The sequence below is a fragment of the Lottia gigantea genome (assembly GCF_000327385.1).
Source record: "Lottia gigantea unplaced genomic scaffold LOTGIsca_253, whole genome shotgun sequence".
NCBI classification, from domain to species: domain Eukaryota; kingdom Metazoa; phylum Mollusca; class Gastropoda; family Lottiidae; genus Lottia; species Lottia gigantea.
In genome coordinates, this window is record NW_008708767.1 from 71,994 (window position 1) to 96,890 (window position 24,897).

The following is a 24,897-nucleotide window of genomic DNA, read 5'->3' on the forward strand; positions in this document are numbered from 1 at the left end:
ATTAACACCTTTCAAAGCAAAGCACTTTATCAGTTTAAGTGGGGGAGGAAACCCATTGGAACAGTCGTGGAAATTACTAGGATTAAAGAGAGGTAGAAACCACTGGCATGAAATGATTGGTGTGAAAAATGATAAGAGGGGAATTCATTCTACTAGTTTAGTCTATGATTCTCTTTATTGAGTTTGTTGAGTTGATAAAAATGACAACCATTCAGGAATCAAGTTAGGATATGACATAGTTATAGTAGGAACTCTTAGTTACAACAGAATTTCAAATGGTAAAGGTTGCGACATGAGTTTAATTGCTGTTCTTGCAGCAGACATTATAGTAACATTCTTGAATGAGTTAATCAAAATAAAAAATTGATAGAGTATTTACCGGAGACCAACCTGTGTTTTTGCCGCAAACAGGTGCCTTGACCTTTGACCTGTTTAATATTTACGACATGACATTAAGCTAATTACGCTTAAATTTCGTGTAGACCTGCCATATTTTGGGTAATATAAATTATCTTTCTTATAGTTATGGATTTATAATTTGAAAAATACAAATATTTTGTAAATTTTTATGAAAAGTTCTCTTGAATTTGATCAATATTAACGACAACCAAAATGCAACTAACTTCCGGTTTAAGTTGGAGATATTAAGGAAATGGAGGCAATGATTACAAAATACAATTAATCAACAGTAATGATCTTTTAGTTACAGCAAAAGCTGGTATATCTTGGTTTAGTAACGCATTACTCTCTCACGAACTTTTTCCGCAAAATGTCACATTCATCAGAGAAAGAAGGAAAAGTGGTGGGCAATTTGTCTGGTGAATCCATGAAAACGATTGCAGAATCAGTAGCAATCAATGGAGTTGGTGATCAAGCAGCTGGATTTTTAGCAGAAGATTGTACATACCGTCTGAAACAGCTTGTGCAGGAATCTATTAAGTTTCTTCAACATGGCAAACGAAGAAAATTGACAACCAATGACTTTGATATGGCCTTGAGATCAAATAACATTGAGCCATTATATGGCTTTCATACACCAGATTTGATACCTTTTAGATTTGCAAGTGGTGGTGGACGTGAACTTTATTTCAATGAAGAAAAAGAATTAGATTTACAAGAAGTCATCAATACACAATTACCTAAAATACCTCTTGATGTTTCCTTGAAGGCTCATTGGCTATGCATCGATGGTGAACAGCCAGCCATACCTGAAAACCCTCCTCCTGCTACTAAAGATCAACAAAAATTACAAAGTTTAGACACTTCAATTAAAAGTCAAATTGATAAAGTTAATAAACCCAAAACTTCCAGTGAAGGCAAGTCAACAAGACTTAAATTAAAGGGAGCTGATATGGTAAAGCTAAAAGACATTTCCACACATGAACTGTCAGTGGAGCAACAGTTATATTACAAGGAGATAACTGAGGCCTGTGTAGGATCTGATGAAACTAGAAGATCTGAAGCCTTACAAAGTTTAGCCACTGATCCTGGTTTACATCAAATGCTACCCAGATATAGTTCATTTATATCGGAGGGGGTTAAAATCAACGTGGTGCAACATAATTTGGCTCTTTTGATCTATCTGATGAGGATGGTCAAATCATTAATGGATAACCAAACTTTATTTTTGGAGAAATATCTCCATGAAATGATACCTGGTGTTTGTACATGTATTGTCAGTAAACAGTTGTGTCTTAGACCTGATGTAGATAACCACTGGGCCTTGCGTGACTTTGCAGCAAGATTAATGGCTCAAATTAGCAAAAATTATAGTACAAATACAAACAATATTCAGGCAAGAACAACTAAGATGTATACACAAGCTTTACAAGACGAGAGATCGGCATTAGCAACACAATATGGAGCTGTGGCAGGAATGGGAGAATTAGGTGCCGAAGTAATCAAAACATTTCTGTTACCCAATTTAAAACTGCTGGGTGAGAGACTAAAAACTGCTATTGAAGGACCCATTATTAATAATGTGGATAAAATAGCCTCAGATCACATCAAGAAATTATTAACAAAATATTTGCCTTCTGTGTTAAAAACTGTCCATAGTGTAAGTGAGACGGTGGAAGATTATACGAAGGAATATGGATATTTAGGACCGGGACTACATACTTCAGTTATTAAAGAGAGAACTACCATTGTTACACAGACACCAGTATCTAAACCATCTCTTAATATACAACAGGTTCATTTTTTTTTTTTTTTTTCAGTCAACTTGTATCATGGAATACAACGATTTGATTGGATTGTAAGCCAGAGAATACTATCAATCAGAGACATTCAACAAAAAGTCTTTCGGTCGTGGGCTCTAATTGGATGTATTTACAAATTACAAATCTCTGTATTCCATGATACTAGAGTGGTGGTTATTGCAGTCAAGGTATATGATGAAGGTTGTAATATAGCTTGACATTATGATGAAGTACACTTGTAAACATTGTTTCTTTCAACATTTGCTTTTACTTCTTGTGAACGCATAGATCCACAGCATTTCATTTCAAAATGAAAAATTTCATATTTGAAATTATCATGTGGATAATCTCTGACACACCAATCTAATTAATATCGGATTACAATTAAGTATTTTTTTTCTGATTTTTTTAATCGAAAACCTGTTAGATTACAATGGAGACTAAAAATATCCAATTGTTTCTCCGTACTCAAAATATCAGAAAACAAAAGATACAAAATTTTAATCTTATTTTAATTAGATTGCTTACACACAGACCTCTCAGCAATGCGTAGATAAAGTTGGACTTGATGATGGAGGCGAGGGATAGCATCATAGATTAAGATGTATGTGTAAACCTTTATTGTATTCAATCCATTTCAGGCTCAAAGAATTGTTATACAATCTGGAAATTCATCACAACCAGGTACACCAACAACACCAAGATTTCCTTCAGCTTCTGTTGTTCCTCGTACTCCCACAACACCCAATATTCCTCACCAACAAAAATATGTCATTATGTCTTCTCAAGGTCGATCATCTACTGGAACTCAACCTACATCCTTATCTTTACCTACATCGTCATCATCAACTTCCAGTTCCACTCCTACTATAGTTAAATTAGTCAGCAATTCCAACCAACCTCCTCCTGCACCATCATCTTCTGCTGCTACAGTTCAGGGGCCTTCTGGACAAAAATATGTTGTTATGTCCTTACCAAAAGATGGATAAATTGTGCTTTGACTTTTGTCATTATTAGAATAAATATGTCTAAACTTTTTCTATTATTTGAAGTATGGTGTCATACCATTGGTATGCAAAAAGGGTCTTAGAGGTATGATTATGTATTCGATTCTGATGTATTATTATGGAAATATGTCTAGTATCATTTACTCATAAGGCCCCATTCTTACGGTCAGCTTCAATCTAAAGGGTCAAGGCCTCATTCTTAAGGTCGGGGCCATCCTTTTGGAGTATATATAATATGACTATATGTCCTCTGTTAACTAAATTCCAACTATTTTGAAAGGAAATTGTAAGATGTAATAGTATTAAAAGAAGATTAAATGTCAAAATGCCGATACATTTGAAACTTTGTGAATTTTCTGTCCTGTACAAGTTTGCCTGAACTGCAGAAAGGCCTTTATGAGAGCCAAGCTAGCATGTGTTGAATCACTTTCATGAACCAAGCTTTTACAGTGTTTGTCTGATACCTTAACTGCAATAGCCACATTTTTTGCATCACAGAAGTTTGTAAATACAGTGAATTGATTGGGTTGTAAGCTGATGAAATTAGAGGTCCTGACAAAAAGTCTGTATAAACTAAGCCATAATGTTTACTGTATTTCTCTCAAGGCCTCTGATTAGCTGTATTTGCTGACTAACAATCAAATTGCTATACTTTAAATCATACAATAAAGGCGGGTGTTGAAGGAATCAAGATATAAGCTGAAGATTGTAATAGCTTGGTATTGTGAAGATGGTGTTGAAGGAACCCTAAAGCAATGCATATCTCTGATAAAATACAGTAAATTATGGCCTAGTTAAAGAGATAAGTGCTACTATTGATACATTATCTTGATACTATTATCATTGAATACATTTCCTTATTAAAGGGATTGTAAAGAGGTTTACAAAACAAAAATTATGTGTATCGGGGACACGTATAGCATCAATTTGCACCATTCAATTCAGACGTCTGTGGTTCCTGCAATTCTACAAAAAATAATATCGCTAAGGACTTATATATATTGCAGTATATTTAGTTATTAGTGACGTCATCAAACATTTATTTTTACATGTTTTTTTGCAAAGTCAACATTCTTTTCTATCATTTTAAGCATACAAAAGGGGTGTGAAAATATAGAATGGCCTAACCCTAGCTAACCGTAATTGCCTTTGCCCAATTTAAACCCATCAGAGGAACTAGCGAGAAGGGTTGACATACTGTCAGCAAATCTATTGACATGGTATATATCTGTTTGTCAGTAAAACAGAATGACATTTGATAGATGCTCTATAGTTAACAAAAGCTACAAAGGAAAGATTTTTTTATACATATAAATATTTATATATACAATAAAACATATCACAGACGACATTGAAATATACAATAGAAATACATCAAATTTGTTTTACACTGAATCTGAATCAATACATACTACATGAGCAGGATGAATATACAGCTGATAGTCTAAACTTATGCTAAATAGTGATAATATTCAATCATATCATACTGTCCAGTTTTTGATGCTTGGATATTTTAACTGTTAACAAAAAAGGTGAACTATTTTGGATATTTGAATCAGTAAATGGTCTGTGGATCACATATAAAGACAGCATTTCCATTGTTATGAGTACAAGGTTTAAATACCAGATAGAAACACATTGCTCAAAAATTATGCTTTTTAATTTGAATCATATCACAGCAACCAGATATATAAACGATAATATATATGGTTTATCTGTACCAAAATATAGCTGGGTAGACTTTAATAAGAAGGAAAGATGAAAAATTCAAGGTCATCTAACTTTCACTCACTAACCAAGATTATGCAGAATTTAACCATCAACCTCAAAAGATAACCTTCAACCTCAGAGGATAACTTTCATCCTCATAATGATAACCTTCAACCCCTGATGACAACCAAATACAATGTTATGTTACAGTTAGATAATGAACTTCAAATTGCATTTAAAAAAGCATGTACTTCTTGAAAGCACAGAATCTAGCCAACGTTTGACAAGACACAAAACTGTGTAAAAGTTTTAATTTCCACTTGACTGTACTACAGAGAAGTAAAAGTCTGTTTAGTTTCTAGAATATACAAGCACAGCTCTGATGTATCTAAAATGTCCAGATTTCAACTTATTATTTTAATATTAATTCAGGATCAGTGATCATAGCATTCATGCTGCTATTTTTAGATTGAATTTTACTGCCCAGTTTGTTATATTTCTTGGTTATATAATACTCTAACTCTTGTTCTCTCTTTTCCCTGCAACAAAATAAAATATTTACTATTAAGGAAGTAATTGTCTGAGCTGTCGGTCTACTGTCCGTATAATTACTTGAAATGAATCTAAATGGGCTAATGAAGGAGGGAAATACCATGCAATGTAGTTTTGCCAGTACAGAGCCATTAGCCTCCTTTTTTTCAATTTCCAACTATTGAAGGATTATTAAGCACACAGGCCAAGGTTTATTGTCCCATTCCAACAACTGGGCACTTTTATAAATGACATTTTTTTTAATTTACACTTGGTGTTCAATGAACACAGACTTTCTGTAGATAAGGTGCAAAATCTAACAATGAATTTTTGCACCTTATATTCATATAAATATAACTGTAGTGAAAAACATTGTTTTGATTGTAAAAACCTACCTTGGAACAGGACCTAGTGGACCAACTGGTAAATTAGTAGCAGGCATTTTATTACCAATGGGAAAAACATCACTGAAATATCAAATATTGAATCCATTTCATTTCTAAATAATTTTTAACACGAAAATACACCCTTAATCCAAATATTGGAAATAACTTCCCATCAGAGCCCTGGACTGTAAGTACTAGTTCTTGTCTGCGTCAAAACAATATAATATAGGATAAATACTTAATAATGAGACAACAGTCTGATATTCCAGAACTAAAAATAACAAAAAAAACTAAAAGTTAGATTCTCTTTTCAGATAATTCTGCAGCCTATTCACCAAAATAATTATTTTTTTTATATGCTTAGGCATTACATGTCACTGATTTAATAAAGAAACTTACGTGGGAATTTTGATGTCTTCCTGAGATGAAGATGCAGCTAATTCTGGTGAAGCAAATTGAGCTAAAACCATTTCTGGTGTTAAATAAACTTCCCCACATCTTAATGCTGTACCTTCTACATTCTCCTCTCTATAATAGTAAATTCAAGTCTTATCTTAGAATAAAATTGGTAACATTTTTGGGCTTTTTTTTGACTTTTCATACCCTTTCGTTGCCCATTGTTTACATTTGTATTTGTATAAGTACATTTGACACTGAATGTCATACGCGAAGCAGACCATGCTTACTCTTTTCGAAACACCTTATGGTACTTCTCTTTGAAAGAGTCTACTTCTATACAATTTTTACTCCCAAATTTTGACATCATTTGAAAGATTTTTGATAAGCCGAATGGTCTTGCTAGAACGAATTTTGATTTTTATCACTTTGGTGCATGGATCTTATTATTATACCTTTAACCCCAGCCGCCAGTTTACCAGCCACATAATTATACAATATATATCTGAGCTGTGGGTAAACCGAGCGTTACCAAGTGACGTCGCACAATTTTAACATCATAAGCTGTAACTTGTTCAGAGTTCAGAGTATGTGATGTTTTATTTATAATCAGGGTTACAGGGCTCAAATAGAGATCAATACTTACTCAGCAGCTATCTGTTGACTATCATCATCTGGTAAACTATCTAGTAATACTGGTACACATTGTGGTAGTATTTCATTACCAAAACTATCATCCCTATAATTATCAAATACATCATCGTTAAACCATGACCTTTATTGATAAATAGATTAGGTTCACTTTATCCCAATAACTTCCTACATTTACATTCAACTGGTTTTAGAAGTGTTGTAATTGGTTGGTTTAAAGATAGTGGACCACAGCCTACCACGGCATGCGGATGGTAAATATTCAAGTTTTTGGGGCAAGAGCAATAACTCTGCTTCTAACGGTCGAAAATAGCTCAAATTCGAACTTGATCTTGAATATGTATTATGAATATGTATACACATACCGAATTTCATTTGATTCCATCAAAAAATCTAGTTTTTAGAGCGTTTACAAGCAAATGTTGATGGATGGACGGACGGACAGGGGTGCAGACAATATACGTCCACATAGAGAGATGTGGGCGTATAACAATCATGTGACATCATTTGACATTAATATTTATTACCTTAGTCCCTGTAGAAGTCAAATTATGCTAAGACAAGGATTCAAAGTCTGGTACATTCAGTCACTGTAAAGTTAACAAGTAATAACAGTAATACTATAATACAAGACTACTAACCATCTGGGAACCCAAACATTAGATAATGTAGGTGTATTAGACAGAGTAATCAATCCTTGGGATGGGAATTTCTTCCATGTCTGTGTTCCTCTTATAATATCCTAAAAATTTATTTAAAATTATCAATATTGTTACTTTTCACAAAATCATGTACATGTATTCCTTATCATGTAAAGAAGCCAACTGGTTCTCATTTTCAGTCATGAGAAGCTCAATACAAAGAAACCAAAATCAATTCCCATGGTTTATTCAAACTTTGTGGGTTGTAATCTTGTTCTGAGTGTGAAAGTCTGGTAGCCCTTGATAAGTCATTTTACTCATTATTCCATTTGACACAGTTGTATATGAGAACGGATAATATGGGAAAGATTAATGCCAAGAGGAGTGGCTGAGGACAAACTGGCAGACAGGATTCTCAGAACACCTTGTTGTTCTTTGTAAAAAATGGTTGACAGACAGATGGACATGGGTACTATAATTTCAAGAACTAACCTCTCTATCCAGATATTTTCTCTGTGTTGAGGTATGATGACTATTTGAAGGTTCTTTAGTAGCATATTTTGGTAGAGGACACAGATGGTATTCTGCAGATACTTCAGAATACTTAGATGGTGCATGAAAAACTTGTAGACCTGGAGCAGGATTCTTATTAAAAACAAAAGAAAGAAAATTGAAACTGGTAATACCAAAATAACAGCATTATAAGTTTTATCATTGGCAACATTTGTGGTCTCTATTACAAGTAACAGTGTAGTGTAACATATTGGATGGTATAAAAGGTGTTAGGAACAAGAGTTTCCTATTTAAGTACTCTGCTCACACATTATGACTTGTCGTCTAATTTGCATACAAAAGTAGTACGGTACCCTGAAATGAGCATACACATAATGACTTCAACCTAGATATTAAGATGAATGAGTGAGTGTGAATAAGATAAACGTCATATACCCTAATCCCCACCAGTAATATGACTTTAAGTGGCAACAGCTGCTTAAACAGCTGCTCAGACTAGACTGGTACCTTTATATCTCATTGCAACAGAACCAGACATGACAATTTGATTCTGAAAAGAGATTCAAATACCTGAAAATGGGTACTAAAAGCAAATCTTTAGATGGCCAAGTGTGGAAAAGTACCACCGGCCCCCTAACAACTTACAAATATATGCAATTGAGGGTATTCAACAGGATTGAATAAAGCTTTGGGAGGAAACACAGCAGATGACTTGATGTCTGATTCAGCTTCCGTTTTCTGGTCCTCTATCACCTCAATCTCTGGGATTTCTTCTCCTGATTCCACCTCGTCTAGCTCTTCAACCTCCTGCTGATCATTGATAGGTAGATTGATAATCTCATCCTTTTTAAATAATAATAAACAAAAACAAACAAATAAACAACAAACAATAACAAGCATTCAAACATTCAATCAGAGGCAAACATGACATAAGATGAGATCCAATGAAATTCAAATGAGATTGATGCAATGAATTACAACTAAAATGAAATGAGATACAATGAATTACAAATGAAATGAAACATGCAATGAAATTAAAATGAAATGAAATTGATGCAATGAAATTCAAATGAAATGAAACTGATGCAATGAAATTCAAATGAAATGAAACTGATGCAATGAAATTCAAATGAAATGAAATTGATGCACTAAAAGTGGATATTTGTATGATAAAATATGAAATTGGTAGATACATAATTATTGTATTTGCTACAATATTATAAAATCAAATACAAGTTCTTCTAACTTTGTATGTTACTGGTTACTATAAAGATTAATGTTATGTAGCAAGGTAATATATTAAAAATCTAATTCAGTAATTATCAAGGGCCCTTTATACATTGGATATATATATATATATATATATATATATATATACTAGTGCTGGCATGATATATCAGTGAATCATTACATCTTGATACAACATGACACAATATGTGTATCATATCACATACTTCGGTATCTATACTTTATGATACTAGGCATACTAGTAAAACATACATACAAGGTGGATTGTCATTAAATTTGTTTTCCCCTATGTATAAGGTATATCTTTTCCTTACAATATTGTCAAAAAATTAATGAAACTTTGAAGTAAATAGTTACTTTTTGTCTTCTGTTTCATTGTGATAGAATGTATCATATCATGGCATAAATCACAAGCCCAAATCTTATATATATATTCAGCACTAGTATACTACGGTACCCATGGGCCCTCATCCATAATCACATAAAGAACACTACATTACCTCAGCCCCTTCTCGTAATGGTCTAATAAGTTTGACAGGTATATATCCTGTAGAAGCATTCTGTACATTATGTATATTATAACCATTTAGATGATAATGCTGGGGAACCTATAATATACAATATATATAACATGAATAGCTTGTATACTCATCAATGTATTTTGTTATTGGGCCAAAAAGTCATCGTAAAAAGTTATGTACGACAATTTTCTTTCGAATGTAAAATATTATTTTATGTCTGGCTCTAAATGTGGCCATCATTATCAAATCCTATATTACATTCAAGGAACAGGTAAGGCTATACTTGGGTTATAAAAATCCATAAGATTTAAAACAAACCTTGAGACTGAAATATTGAACTTTTTTCTTCACTACAACTTCTGTTGGCATGAAAGGTACCACTCCAATGGCATCAGGTGCCTAGAAAGAAGAACAAATGATATTTATTCAAGAATGACTGTATTTAAATTAACAGTTTTACACTAGTATCTATTTACAACTTCAGTTCATTATACTGGATTATATAAAAGTCAAAAGACAAAATGTGCATTCTATAAAAATTTCAAGAGGCTTTATGGACAGGAGTGAAAAATTATGAAATTCAATGAGATGAACTATTCCAAAAATGGACAGTGTGTCCACAAGAAATGAAAAGTATATTAACTGACCATATCATCTTTAACATCAGGTGGTATATAAGTAGGGAATGTATAATGTTGTATTTTATTAGCTGATATATCAAAATGTGTTGGTAATTCTTCTTTTTCTTCATCTTCTTCAATCTTCTCTTGTTGTTCACCTACAATATATCTTAATAATAAATAATTCAGCTTATCATAACTAAACTATATATTGTGAATTCATTTTGTGGGTACCAATTTTCATGGATTTGCCTAATCTTGACAATGTCAAACTATTGTGAACTATGCATTTATACCATGACACTATTCTTGTACCACAGAATGCAGCTATTTAATTTGATTCCGGCTAGAGAATACAACGAATAAGAAAGGCTGTAAACATTATGGTTTTGTGTTTAAGTACTTCGTGTCAAGGTCTCTGATTGGCTTTATATGCTTATGTAAAATCAAATCAAATTGCTTCATTTACAAACTTCTATGATGATACAAGAAAGGTGACTATATTGCAGTCAAGGTTTAAGTGTGAAGTAACAGCTTGAGATTGCTAATATGGGCCCATAAGTTAAACTTTTTAGAAGATTTAGCTCATTTTAAGCCACAATAAAGTTTGGTAAATGATCAAATTTTCATATGTCAGTTAACAGCTAAGTAAAATTTCAGTAAAACAATAGAAATCAATTTTGAAACAGGATTATTGATTTCCGATGAATTTAGTAACCACATGAATCAAGTTAGTGGTCATGCACACAGCTTTCCTTTGGGGAAACTCGACACTTCCTATTTATCCAAGAGATAACAAGCACAACATTTGCTTGCTATAATTATCATATTATAAAAAATATTAAATATTTCAATTTCATGCAATATGTCTTGGTTAAAATGTCTTCCAAGCCATACAATTTTTGATGTGAAAATGACCCATATTTCTGATTGAAATTCTCTTCCATAAAACCTTATTTACAAAAAAATAACATTTTCATTTACACAAAGACAATCTAAGACATTCAGTACTTTCTAAAAATTTATATTTTGACTCTATAAACATTGTGGTCTGAAAAACATAGCCTTTATCTCAAGATAAACTTACTAGTGAGTTTGTCCATGGTGTATTTCTTCTTACTCCAGTCAATGACAACCCTTCGTAATGATTTTAGTTTAGCTTCACCCCGATTTCTGATGATGATTTTTCTAGCTGCCTGAATAAATTTATCTAATGCTGCATGACGTACTGCCCACAAATCATTGGTATACAAATCAAATTTAGCATCTTCAAATGCTAGCTGTAATAGAAATCCAACATTTCATTTCATTGAAAGGGCTAATCTGAATGGGATTATAAAGAGGTTTTCTGCATTGGGACACTATAGCATCAATTTGAACAATTCAAATTTTTACCAGTTGTCTGTGATTCCTGCAATTCCACTAAAACTAAGTGTTTGATAATAACATAAAAGTATATTTTGATATCATTGACTGAAAAAAATGGAATTGCAGAAACCACAGGTGGGTGATCAAAAATTGAAATTGTAAAAATTCATGCTTTGAAATTGGAAAGGTGCAATTGATGAAGTAATTGTTATCAATAAAGTTGTGTGCAGTTACTCTTTCTCCAATTACTAAATGCTAATCAAGGAAGTTATAACTGATTATTACCTGATTATATGGTCTCATTGTTCTACGATATTCAATTTCTGTTTTTAATCTGTTATATTCCTTGTCTTCTACAGGATCTTGTCTTCTAGTAAACTATAAAAAAATCAAAAAATCAAATCATAAAGGGATTGTAAAGAGGTTTTCAAAAATTTTACTGACAACATCAAACAATAATTTTTAGAAAACTTTTTACAATCTCTTTCATGTAGCTTTAAGGAATAACAACATTCTAATATAAAAACACAGATATTTTTTTAAAAGTACATATATGTTAATAGTACATACACAAATTTGCTTTATCCAAATAACTTGAAAAATATAAAGAAAAATGAATTAACTAGTAATAATCAAAACAGATTTTACACTGGTCAGAATTTAGTCCATAAAACAAAAGTGACATAGTCCTGCGTAACATTCCATAATGAATTGTAGGATAATGAAACCTAAAGTAGAGCAACATAACAGCCTCATAGGGTTTCGCTATCCCATACTTCATATGTTATCAAGAAAGGGTTTCACATGACATGCTTTGATTGGTGAAAAATAATGTCTTAAAAATTTGTCTGTGGTGGAAAACTTTAAGACCATAAAAATTAATGAAATTGTAACTAAATTGCTTGATCTATGATAGCCATAAATTAATATGTATATAGTATACACTTACTTTATAAATATCCCAGGCCTGGTCTCGCTCCTCCAATATTTGTACACGTTTTGACTGTTTGATTTGTTCATCACCTAATTTCACTTGCCATCTTAGTTGATTCTGTCTTTCTTCATACACATTCTTTCTAACTGCCTGTTCAAATAACGCTTCCTTCATTTGACGACTAGTTGCTTTTTTAGAATCTTTTTGAGAGGTTAAGTCTACGAAAAAATAGAATGATGTCAAATATATTAACCAAATTTGCTGATGATCCATTTGCAGATTCCAATCTTGGTCACATGTAAATGTCTGTTAATCTTAAATAAGTGATCTTTTCCTTATTATTCAAGTCTAACCCATGAATAATTTGGGAAAGATCACTGCCAAAAGGTTTGGCCAAGGACCAGCTAGTAGAAATCCTTGAGAAATCTAAGTTGTTATCCTTGTAAAGAATGGTTATTTCTCTCTTTCATTCTTTCTTGTGATGATGAATCAATTAATTAAAAAACTTACTTTCTCTGACATCTTTTGCCTTCAGCTTACCAGGTTGTTGGTTTAAAACTTGAGCTACAGCATGTGGTGTGTCAATAACAGCTGGGAATTTAATACCATTCTGTATGATTTCCTTTTTCAATATAATATATTCTTTTTGAATTAATTCAACATATTATCTTTAAAAGAAAATTTCTATTGCCATGGAAACAGCATGGGAAACATAGTATTTACTTCTATGATACTTAGCTATCAAGTCTTACCTTAGGTGCCATTGAGAGAGTTGTTTTAAATTTCTGTTTCAAAGACAGTCTATTTGATCTGGCTCTATCTAATGGTGACAGACATCTTGGATCTAATACTTCACTATTTTGTTTAGAGGCTAAATATTTTGTTTTACTTCGCTCTCTGAAAAAAAATGTCTTGATTAGTATTGAGAGTATTTTTTGAAGAATTTGAAAACATAAGAGTTGAGCTAAAGATATATAATAGCTGTGATTTAAACTATAAACAAACCACTGTATTTTGAGGTAGGATAAGTAGCTATGAATACAATATAAGTTTGGTTTAAATAGTTATTTCCATTTGTTATCATAAATCTAAATACAACAGATAAAATATTATTTTTTATCTTAGACAAAGATGTTATAAGGGTAAAAGTTGTATATCTGATGATGGGCATAGATTGAATAAATTCTCAAAAAAAGGAGAATTACGTACTTCAGTAAACCAGGTGCAGAAGATCCAGTAAAATTACAGAGAATTGGTTTAGAGTTAAACTGGGAGGTTATCAGCTGTACTGTTAGTTGAGCTGTTAAAAATTCACATGGTGAAAAAGTAACACTTATATCTACTTGACCATTACCAGGAACGGTACCTAAAATAAACATATTAACAATTAAGATTGTGAGCACCTGATAAATATAAATGGAAATGAAATTAAAGGGTGTTTTAGGTCTTAATTATCTACACCTCTTTGAGCCAATGAAGAAGGGCAACACTAAGCATTGTGCAATATGGGAAATTTTGACATGACAGCAATATTAACCTAATTTTTTTCAATTTCTAATTGACGAGGTATCTTTGACATGCACTTCCTGTGAATACAGGGCCTTGATTTAATGTACCAACTGAACGACCATGTTTGGTTTCCAACCTGCATCATGCGGGTAAAATCTGAAGATTTTATCTCAACTAATGCTGGCATTACACCACAGACCTTCAGGGCTTGCTTAGTGAGCCACTGCAGCAATATAGATAAATTGATAAAGTCCTCAAATCAATGCAGCTAATGACTCCGTTATCATAATTCTACCACTAATGTCCTACCTGATAAAGGTTCAATAGAGAGAAAGGGGTGTTGTTTGATAAGTTCTAGCTGATATTCAAAATCTACAGGAACGTTACATTTGATTGGAAATTTTCTACATATACTGAAATATAAAATAACAAGAAATGTTTTTACTGTTTAAATAAATATTAATCTTAATTCATAACCTAAAACTTACCACTTTCCTTTTTGTTATTCTGATATCCTGCACTTTTGAAGCAAAACATTTCAGGTTACGGATACATTTCACTAATATTCACCTAATACCTGAAAATGTAAAGCTTCAATGACTAGAAATACCTTATCACTTCCTGTGTCAGATTCTAAACTTTACATTGTTGAAAAAGCTAAACTTTTCTTACTAAATCCATATGACTGTCAAAATAAGTTTCTCAAAAAATCTTACGATCAATCGTAGGTCGTAAGTGTTGATGGCACTGGCCATCAATGGCATTTCTCAAAAAATCGTAAGATCAAAATTATCGTAAGTTTACGACTAATTCTGGTGTTAACTTAGGGGTGGTCAAAGCTGTCGTAACTATCAGGTGGTAAAGCCAAATGATCTTTTTTCAAAATAACTAACTGTATTTAATGGGAAAAAAGGAAAATTTGACATCAGATTTGATCCCTAAGTGTCTTTGACTGAGCAAGAAATTGTCAAGTGGCATCGACCACCTTCTTGATTTTTTGCCTTCGTCACAGTTGAAAGCCGCCATTTTTTTCGCTCCCATCATTAAGTTTCATTGACTGTGGAAATCAAAATTTCTGAACACTCTGAATTGCAATGAACAATTTCGCCGAGTCCGTAAAATCGTCCCTTAGAAAATGGTCTTGCCAAAATAGTCCAACAGTCAGTGGCGGAGTCAGGTTTACGTCCGAGGGGGCGAATCTGCATACAGACTACTTTCTATAGCTTTATTCTAAAATTTAGCTTTACTGTTCGCTGATAATGAGGATGATTTCGATTTTACCATAGATATATTTTCAGTAACCTTGATTTTTCATTCAATTCAATTTCCTTGTCGCCTCGCCTTCAATAAACATTTTGTCATCTGCTTTTAAGTCTCTATTGCGCATGCTTAGTTTAACATCTTAACAATTTTTATCGTAAGATTATTCCTGACACGATAGCCTTTGAGAAACGCACGTAATCGTAAACTTAAGACAATCGTAAGTTTAATCTTAAGTCGTTTTTTTAGAAACAGGGCCCAGTTGTATAATATCATTTATCTTACCTTTCTCCAACTGGCACTGCAGGAAATATAAAATTTTGAGGAAACTGTTTGAGATCCAAGACAGGATAAGCATGTAATGGAATTAGTAAATTTTCTTCACCCTGAAAAGTTAATTTTAAAACTAACCATAACTGACTTTAAGGAGTAGTTTTGAAGCAAATATATCCCTCAAAAAATTTTCTTCATTAGCTAATAGAAGACTTAAACCTATATCAATGAAAAACCTTCTTCGGGCAGACTTGCTTTTTTGTTGCCAGAAAAATCAGTATTGTCTACTATAGAAACATCATTTTATGTGACTTTTGTAAAATCATTTTTTTGTTTTTCTGTAATTGTAGATGAATAAAATATCAGATTTGCTTTCTAGAAAGTGACACTAATTGTATTAATTCAATATTATCATGAAAAATGTATTTTTTTTCAAAAAAACAAGTTTGAAACTTATACTATTATATATAGAGAATGCAAAGCCTTATCATATATTACTTTGAATTTGTTAGGAGAATAATATAAATTATAATACCTGACAATGAACTCTAATACAATCATAATAATATCTATATTCATCACCTATAAACTCTACACTGCACTCTAATGTTAACCCTGGTCCCATTCTCTTCTACAAAATAAACAACTCTACATATTGTATTTCTAGTCTCTTAAACACAATGATAACTAATTTCAACTTTTTGTCTGCAGTAATGATATGACATCATTTACTTTGTAATGTCAAAAATATGGTGGATGTATGTTACTAATCTTGGTTGAAAGTCTGGTGATTGTTCAGTCATCTTTCTGCAATATTCCAGTAGACCTAACTGTAAATGGGAACAGATTTACGTTTCAGTAAAAAATAAAAAAGATCAACTGACAAAAACCTTCCAGCCTATCACAGGAACCAGATAACAGCTCTTCCAATTTTAAAATCAAAGGTAAAATACACCCTTTCCTAAAAATCAAATACCGGTAGTCGTTTCTACTTACATTTTTATCATATTTGATAGAGAAATGTTTAGTTTGTGGTGGTATAATATGTAATGATACAACTTCAGTTGAGGCATTCACAATAGATAAGTTCTGGATATGTTTGCTTTCTGTTGTAAATCCCTCAAACTGTACAGTAGCAGGACGAGAATGAACCAATTCATTTTTTCCAACTTTAGCAAATAATTCTATAATTAAAAGATTAAAATGGTTATGAGTATAAGGTATAAGGGAAATCTTTAAGTTAACTAGGTGCAATGAAGTAACAGAGTTAATAAGTTTACTCTGTTATATTAATCAATACTAATAATAGGGACAAAGCAGATCTGATCTACTTCACAACAAGAATCACTGACTGTCACTGAGCAAATACAAAAACTACAATATTTGACTGCTGAGTCAAAACTCGACAAATATTCACTTGAGTGAACAATGAGCTAACCTAAACTTCCATAGATAATTCACATAGAATAAATTACAACATGATTCATACTCACTTGTCTCTAAAATATGATTTGGAACATATGAACATTTTTTAGTCGGTTCAACTATTTCCAACGTATCGATCAGAAGCCCTGTTTCTGTTTTAACATCCAGAGACAGTGGCCCCTTTTTCGGTCGGGCATAATTGCCAATTGCAGGCATCTTTCAGATAATGTTTTATCGAGTTATATCATTTTTTACGAACAAAATTTCTGTAACAATCATTCATTGTTTACTTCAAAATACATTTTGGGCAGCCATGTTGTTTGACCGCATCACGACATTAACAAATATCATGCATCGAATGAAATAGTCCGTTTATCACAATGTCAGATGGAATTATTCAAAAGATTTCTTTCAATCTAAATGTAATAGTCATGTCAATTGTGTTAAAATTGAAACATATTGGTGTGGTTTTAACTGAATCACAGAAATTTCCCAGAAATATGGAAATACAAAAAAGTAGTTCCAAAAGAAATGTTGCTAAGGTTGGGTGTATTCGATGAGTATTCTTGTTGACACGAAGTAACGAACGCGTCAGTTCCTGCACTGTTCGTGTTGTGTCAGGTTGTATCCAAAAATATATATTATAAAACGGTGAACTTTTTCGTTCTGTTCGGATAATGTTGAGGAAGATGATATTCCTTAGAATCAATGATTGTCAGAATTATTTATATTTTCACAGAAACTAATGAAAGCTCAACCATGTCAACTGCAGTCTGGGGACCTCAGCTTTATTGATATAGATAGTTCGGACCAGCTGCTTAAAGAATTAGTCACAGGAAAAAGCAGTGCTATTGGGCCTCCCTAGAAAATTCTGAAAGTTCGATTGACCGAAAAGCCAGTTATTTGCATGTCGAGAGTTACTTCGATGAATAAGCTATCGCCTATTTTACAACGCATTTCGATAATCATGTAAGCCACAAAAGGTGGTGGAGACCAACCATATTGTATCCCCTCCTTGATCTGCACCAATGGAGTGAACTAGAGGTCCATTCTCCTCTACCTCTCTCTCACACCATTACTATTTCGGTAAAATATACCTTTTAGATCTAAGTTTCATAATATACCGGTAAGGCCAGATCAATTTATTTTCTTGTTTTGCAGAATTTCTTTTTTAAAAAAAATAAAGAAATAAATGTGTTTACATGATGATTTTTTTTATTTCCAGCTGAGCTGATTTTTTAGATTTCTTACTCTGATTTTTAAGAAAATAAAGAAAATAGAAAATAGAATGGTGTGGCCAAAGGAAGATAAATATAACTAATTCTTCAAAGTATAATCTAGTTTTATTGACAAAAGACAATACATATTGAACAGTTATCATTGAAGCCCAAAACTCAATTTGAATAATTTTGATAAATCATTGAATATAAAGGTGGATGAAGCTTGACAAAACATATCATTCTCATGTTCACATGCGTTAAAGAGAAGATTATCAACGTTAAACTAATCTGGAGAGGTCAAACATGACCTTTAAATTAAGGAAGATAGTACATTGTAATTATGTTCAGGTAGTAGATTCAACTACTATTTATTACCTCATTCCAAATAAAGATTTATTGACTAAAGTGAAACATGTAATATAAATGGTTTCAGAAATGATATACTTCTTTATCAAATTTGGGAACTTATTGATTAGACAAAAAAACCAAAAAAATACAGAGGTCAAACATGTCCTTTAATTAAAGAAGATAATATCTATGTCCAGGTAGTAGTAATACAACTTTTATCAGGTATATCTTTAATATCTATCAGGGTATCATCTGGTTCATTACCACTTAAACTATCTCTTACCTACAAGTAAATTTAACATAATATATAGCACAGCATGAATTGAAATAGACTTTTACATCCTACTTTTGGACACCATATTGGGCTTATGAGTATGGGAAAAACCATGCAGTGTGCAATGAATTAAATGTATATATAATGTCAGATATATGTCTGACTACTTTTCTGCACAAGTTTGGGCTAATGAAGGCAGGCATTGTTATAATGTGTTCAATGAAGCAATTTTGTCAGAACAGCAGGATTAACCTTGTCATTTTTATTTCCAAATATTGAGGGACACTTAATACTACAGTAGTCTACAACTGGGCTTGTCAACATACAATGTCTCATATTAAATAATAGTTTTATTAAAATTTGAACAGAGGAATAGTTTTTGGGGATTATCTGAGAATGTAAGAAGTATGGAATGTCCTGTAATTTAAATAAAAATACCATTTCAACTTGTTTGAAAACCCTGTAGAAATTTCTGTAGGCGAGTTTTTCCAGATCTATATCAGACCAGCCACGACGAACTAATTCAGCAAATAAATATGGATAGGTTGAAACATCTTTCATCTCTCCAAAATAACTGAAATATAGTTGAGTTCTAATCAGCCCATAGTCATTGAAAACATAATTGATAAATGAGACCCTGGTAAACTTTATCCATATAGCTTTGTATGAGTGTTTGAATTTCATTCAATCGAAACAATGAACACACACAGGAAACTGTGAATATATACAGACAACCCCTAACATATGATTGATTTGATTCACCACCTGAATATTTTGATGTGAGATCATTGGCTTGTTTGAAAACCATGTGACATGAAAATCCATTTCATCTGTTACCTTAGGAGATAACCTAGTAAGTACAGAAGAGAATATGAGGGGACGATGTATTTATTCATTTTGAGTGGGAATACTGTAAAACCCTCAAAAGATGAGCTTTAATATACATGCTACCCATGACCTTTTAACTGCCTGCCCCTCAGCACAAGCTTACCTGTGGCATCAGAAATGTCTCATACCTTTAGAGATATTCATGAGAAGTTGTGTTTAAATAACATATCAAAATGAAAAAAAATATTAACATACTCTGAGCCATCAAAATCTGCTCCAATACCAATATGATCTGGTCCAGTGATTGATTTGATATGATCCATATGGTCTAAAAATATATAATAATATATTGAGTTACTCATTTAGTCTCTAACAAAAGGCACAGAATGGTTCACATACAGAATTATTGATACAGTAGAAAATACTGTATTGGTAATCCCACACAGTACACCAAACCATTTTCGCTTTCACAAATACGAACTTAGAATTGTCCGTTCAAAATTATGAAATAAGACAGCAGATGTCAGGAAAATAAGAAGAGAAGTAATATAAAATGGCCTACCAGCTACTTGAGAAACTGAAGCTGTACGATTATCATCACCATAAACTGTATCTACTGTACAGTTAATAAAATTAGGATAGATATTAACCATAATAATTCCCCCATTTTTTGGCTGAAAATTTCAAAAAATCAAATTATTCAAAATGCAGTTCAATCAAGTAGTTTCATCTGAAAACTAGTTGCTTCTTGCAAGCTATCACTTTTGTTGACATGGAGAAACTAAGGGCACTGTTACACCCTATTTCATTACATTACATTTACAATTTCGTTCCTTATTTTTCTGATTTTTTAAGTTCTCCATTGTAATTTAACAAGATTCATACCAAGGCTGCATACATCAATCACAGCTTGCATAATCTGTGTTCCTATGAATTGTGGGATAGCAAAATTTAAAGTAGACCCGGATTGAACCTTGGATACCTAGGTTACCAAGCAATTATCTGACTTGTTGAACCACCAATCCAAGGCACCCGTTCAAAGCCATAGATTCAAATTGATAGAGACTGATATGATTACCAAACGTCTGAGAACATCATCTGGAGCATTACGTCTGTGAGGACAGAGAGCATATGATGATGTATGACTAAATATAACTGGAGCTATAGAAATATCTAAAGCATCGTTCATAGTATCCAAGGCAACATGTGATAAATCTATTAACATTCCTAATCTATTCATTTCTTTAACCACTCTCTGAAATACAAATTAAAGAGATGACGTGATATAATCATTCATATCTGGTAGAACTTAATCTCAGCTACCTGTATCACTCTACAAGATTAAAATTTGACTTCAGTTTTCCTTATATTCTATGAATATAATACTGATAGTACTGATATATGAATGATGTCATAGTATTGGAAGTAGTAAAGAAAGAAAGAATAAACAACCATATTTTACAAGGATAACAACTTAGGTCCACAAGGATCCTTTCTTTGTCCAAATCTCTTTTACGAATTACTATAAGTATTATTTTCATTAAAAAGAGTGCTAAGGAAGCCAAATAAAGCAGCCATCCTAGATAAATCTGATAATCTGATTTTATTTTAATGCACAGCCAGCATAAAAAAACATGATCAAGGTGTAAATGGGTACAGATAATCTGGGAATGATCAATGCCATGTAGACATAGAATCACTAACACACATGAAAACTGCAAAACTCACCTCACCAAATGATGACAGACCATGAAACACTGGTTTATTATATCTGGTAGCTTTATAATTATCTGCCCTTATAAAAGAACACATTGTATAAATTAGGTATATTAATGTGTCTTAATGTGTCAAAATCATTAAGTTTATGTTAATATGTAACATATTTCTTTTTAGCAAGTAAAAACATTTTTCTGAAATAATCTTTTGCTTCCATGGGCATCTTCAATGGACACCCTCAGCCCCCTAACGAAATGTATCAAAATTTAAAATGGCAAACATGCACATTGCAAAACTAGGCAGTTTTCTGAAGGCTTTGATTCATAACAGAAACAACCATTGATATTTATTCAGATATACTTCAGAATGTATCATTTCCAGGTCAGAATTTCAAAATATTCTTTGCCTATAGCGGGAATTGACCCCGAATTTTGCACAATCCCTTTTTAATATCTCCTTCTCAACTCCAATTTTGAATCTTAGGCTGGCCCTTATGCAATGAACACCTTATGCAATCCTGCAAATGGATGAGTCCACTCAGCTTGCAATCCAAGAATTCTCATTTGAAATCTGTACTACTTACCAGGCAGTGTTACAGCTATGTGTTAGTGTTAAATAACGAACACCCAGTTCATAGAACATTCTTAACACTGCCAAGCTATTTCCTATCATATGACCACCTTCCATACCAATAAGTGAGGCAACCTTACCATTTTTATAGGCATTCATGATACCTATAATATATACAGATTGTTAATATAAAATTCAGCCCTCATAAAACTAATCTCATCTTTTAAGAGGTTTGAAATAGGTTATCCTGATTTTGTACATTTATATCTCATTTTTAAAGAGGTTCAATCTTTTTCTAGATTTTGTACATGCACCAGGGACCCTTATTAATTTCTATGTGCACCATTCCTACTTCCCATGCAAAGTGCAACAAAAAATTCATGACCAGATTATGATGTCACTATCACACATGCTAATCAAGACCAATAGAGTTTTTTTTTTCAAGTTTATCTAGAGTCATTCAGTCATTGGACCCACAGTTTCCAAATCCTCAAACATTTAAATTCAATTTTGTTGTAAATATGGTAGTTTTCATTGTAAAATTTGAATTCTTATCATAAGATTTTTAGTGAAAAGGAGCTCAAGGAGCTGCTTTAAGGGTCTTGATATTTAATACTTTTGATCAGATCTAGACAATTCATTTGCTTCCTTGCATTCATAAAAGTAAGAAAAGTTCTGATTCCACTGCCAGTGCTTCTACGAATAGATCAGGTGTCAGCTTCAACCCTTATCACCTATAAAAATCTTCTTTACTTACCATCAGCAGTTGTTGTCCATTGAAAATATTGATCATATTTTTTAACAAATCTTTTAATTAAATCTACCAGATCTAGACCTTTCTCTACACCATCTTTATATTGATTATAACACGGAGAATAGGCTGACCATAGCTATAATAATAACTTATAGTGTTTTTAATTTACTATTCAATTACTTGTTTTGTTTTTAATAATATTCAAAGAGGAGTTATCATTATTTTAAAAGTTTCTTTGGTTAAATTTTTTTTTTTTTTAAAATAGTTTGCTTATAGAAAAGACAAATTGTGGAATAGTGAAACCCAAAGTATAGAAATAAGGTATAATGTAGCCTCTTTGGGTTTCGCTAGCTAACAATTCATGTTATCAAGAAAGGGAATGTACATGAAACACTTTGATTGGTAAAAAATTATGTTAATAGAAAGGGATTGAGGTAGAAGACTTGTTAGATTACAATGGAGAAGACAAATATCAGAAAACAAAAAGGAAGAAATTTTAATGCATTTTTAATTAGATTGTGCTTGGTCCTACCTGAGCCCCCAGATGACCTCGTTTAATTCGAGGTATATCAGTCTGGCTAGGATGCTTGGGATTATAGGGAAAATACTTCCTCATATCTTTGGTCAGATCAAACTGCTGTAAATCACCATTGTAAGACATCTCTATATGCCATGCTAGGTCATTATGACTGGAGATAAAAAAAACATTGTTACAAGAATAACAGCTTAGGATTGCGAGGATCCTGTCTACCAGCTGGTTCTAGGCCAAACCTCTTGAAATTGGACTTTCTGGATAAGCAGTTGACTGGAATAATAATAAGGAAAGATGATTTAATCAAGATCAGAAGACTTTCAAACTGAGATTAGAAAATGGCAACCATTTTGTACGTCATAACCAAGCAAATGACCTCAATGCTCAATGAATAAAGTGAATTCTTACCCATCTACTAGAGGAACTCGTTTTAAGATATCAATGGCTTTGTGTAGGTCAGTGGCTGGTGTATGGATATCTTCTATAAGAAATCCCTCCACTATACATATCACTACAAATAACGTTAACAAAAATACAAAACAAGATACCTTAAAGCAAGTTTTCTTACTTTTTGTGTTAGGTACCCTTTCCACCACTACAGTTTTCAATCAAGACATCTGTAGTTCCTGCAATTTCACTTAAACTTTAAAAGCATCTAATGAAGTCACTATTGCAAAAGCTGTTAATAATAACTTCATCATAAAACGATTAGTTTCAGTGAAATTGCAACAACCTCGGACATCTGAATGAAAATTGTAATGGTGCAAATATATGCTATCAGTGTCCCAGATATATATAAAAAATTTAGAAAACTCTTTACAATCCCTTTTAAACCAAAAATGTCCCTTAGTAAACACTGCATGGCATGGCACTCTCCTAAACCCATCAAATATCAAGCCCACTAGATTTCTAAAAAAATCTCTTAACTGAAATGATTTTGTATTTTGGAGAGGATTTTTAACAAAAATAATGTAGGAATCAAAATTATGCCTGTACTGTACCTGATAATAACCATATTGATGTCCATTTTAATCCAATCATTATTCAACTTTCCTTTTGTTTGTAACTTGTATCTTTTAAACCTATCTTGTCCTATCTTATCTTTAAAAAAAGCATACCAAGCAAGTCATGGATCATGGATGGCAAGTAGAGTAACTCCCAGAAAAAATATGAAACAAAATATCTAGATTTGCAATTCAACTCACAGCAGTTCAATTTGGACAACAACATCGTCATCATTGTTTAAAAGCAATTAACAATAATCAAATTTTATAAATTCAACCATTCTTGTGAACAGTTTTAAATGGCTACAAAAGATGCTATTGTGCAAAAGTAAATTCAAAATTAAATATTCTCACCAGCTTTTTTACTTGGCTATATTTCCAATAGGATATTAATCTACAATCCCATATCAGGTGATAGTAACTTTAACAGCTGTAGATTTTACAGATAAGATAAACA

At 32.3% G+C, this 24,897-nt stretch overlaps 3 protein-coding genes across 3 annotated transcripts; 1 reads left to right on the top strand and 2 right to left on the bottom strand.

The window, feature by feature from the left end:
- Positions 1–769: 769 nt before the first annotated feature.
- Positions 770–3,190, top strand: LOTGIDRAFT_175212 (hypothetical protein; the record flags this gene model as incomplete). The annotated part of the gene is made up of 3 exons (XM_009055838.1): positions 770–2,194; positions 2,368–2,371; positions 2,886–3,190. 3 exons carry the CDS (start codon positions 770–772, stop codon positions 3,188–3,190), a joined length of 1,734 nt encoding a protein of 577 aa, XP_009054086.1.
- A 4,290-nt stretch (positions 3,191–7,480) lies between these two features.
- Positions 7,481–17,410, bottom strand: LOTGIDRAFT_144748 (hypothetical protein; the record flags this gene model as incomplete). The annotated part of the gene is made up of 16 exons (XM_009055839.1): positions 7,481–7,624; positions 8,016–8,168; positions 8,682–8,843; positions 9,785–9,892; positions 10,124–10,204; positions 10,453–10,583; positions 11,513–11,701; positions 12,069–12,171; positions 12,743–12,945; positions 13,238–13,349; positions 13,855–14,093; positions 14,546–14,649; positions 15,782–15,882; positions 16,305–16,400; positions 16,766–16,953; positions 17,263–17,410. The coding sequence occupies 16 exons, from the start codon at positions 17,408–17,410 to the stop codon at positions 7,481–7,483; spliced, it is 2,262 nt and encodes a 753-aa protein (XP_009054087.1).
- A 1,539-nt stretch (positions 17,411–18,949) lies between these two features.
- LOTGIDRAFT_239451 (hypothetical protein) lies at positions 18,950–24,477 on the bottom strand (the record flags this gene model as incomplete). The annotated part of the gene is made up of 11 exons (XM_009055840.1): positions 18,950–19,045; positions 19,475–19,610; positions 20,120–20,192; positions 20,427–20,538; positions 20,943–21,119; positions 21,593–21,659; positions 22,164–22,314; positions 22,908–23,040; positions 23,437–23,593; positions 23,845–23,947; positions 24,438–24,477. 11 exons carry the CDS (start codon positions 24,475–24,477, stop codon positions 18,950–18,952), a joined length of 1,245 nt encoding a protein of 414 aa, XP_009054088.1.
- Positions 24,478–24,897: the final 420 nt, after the last annotated feature.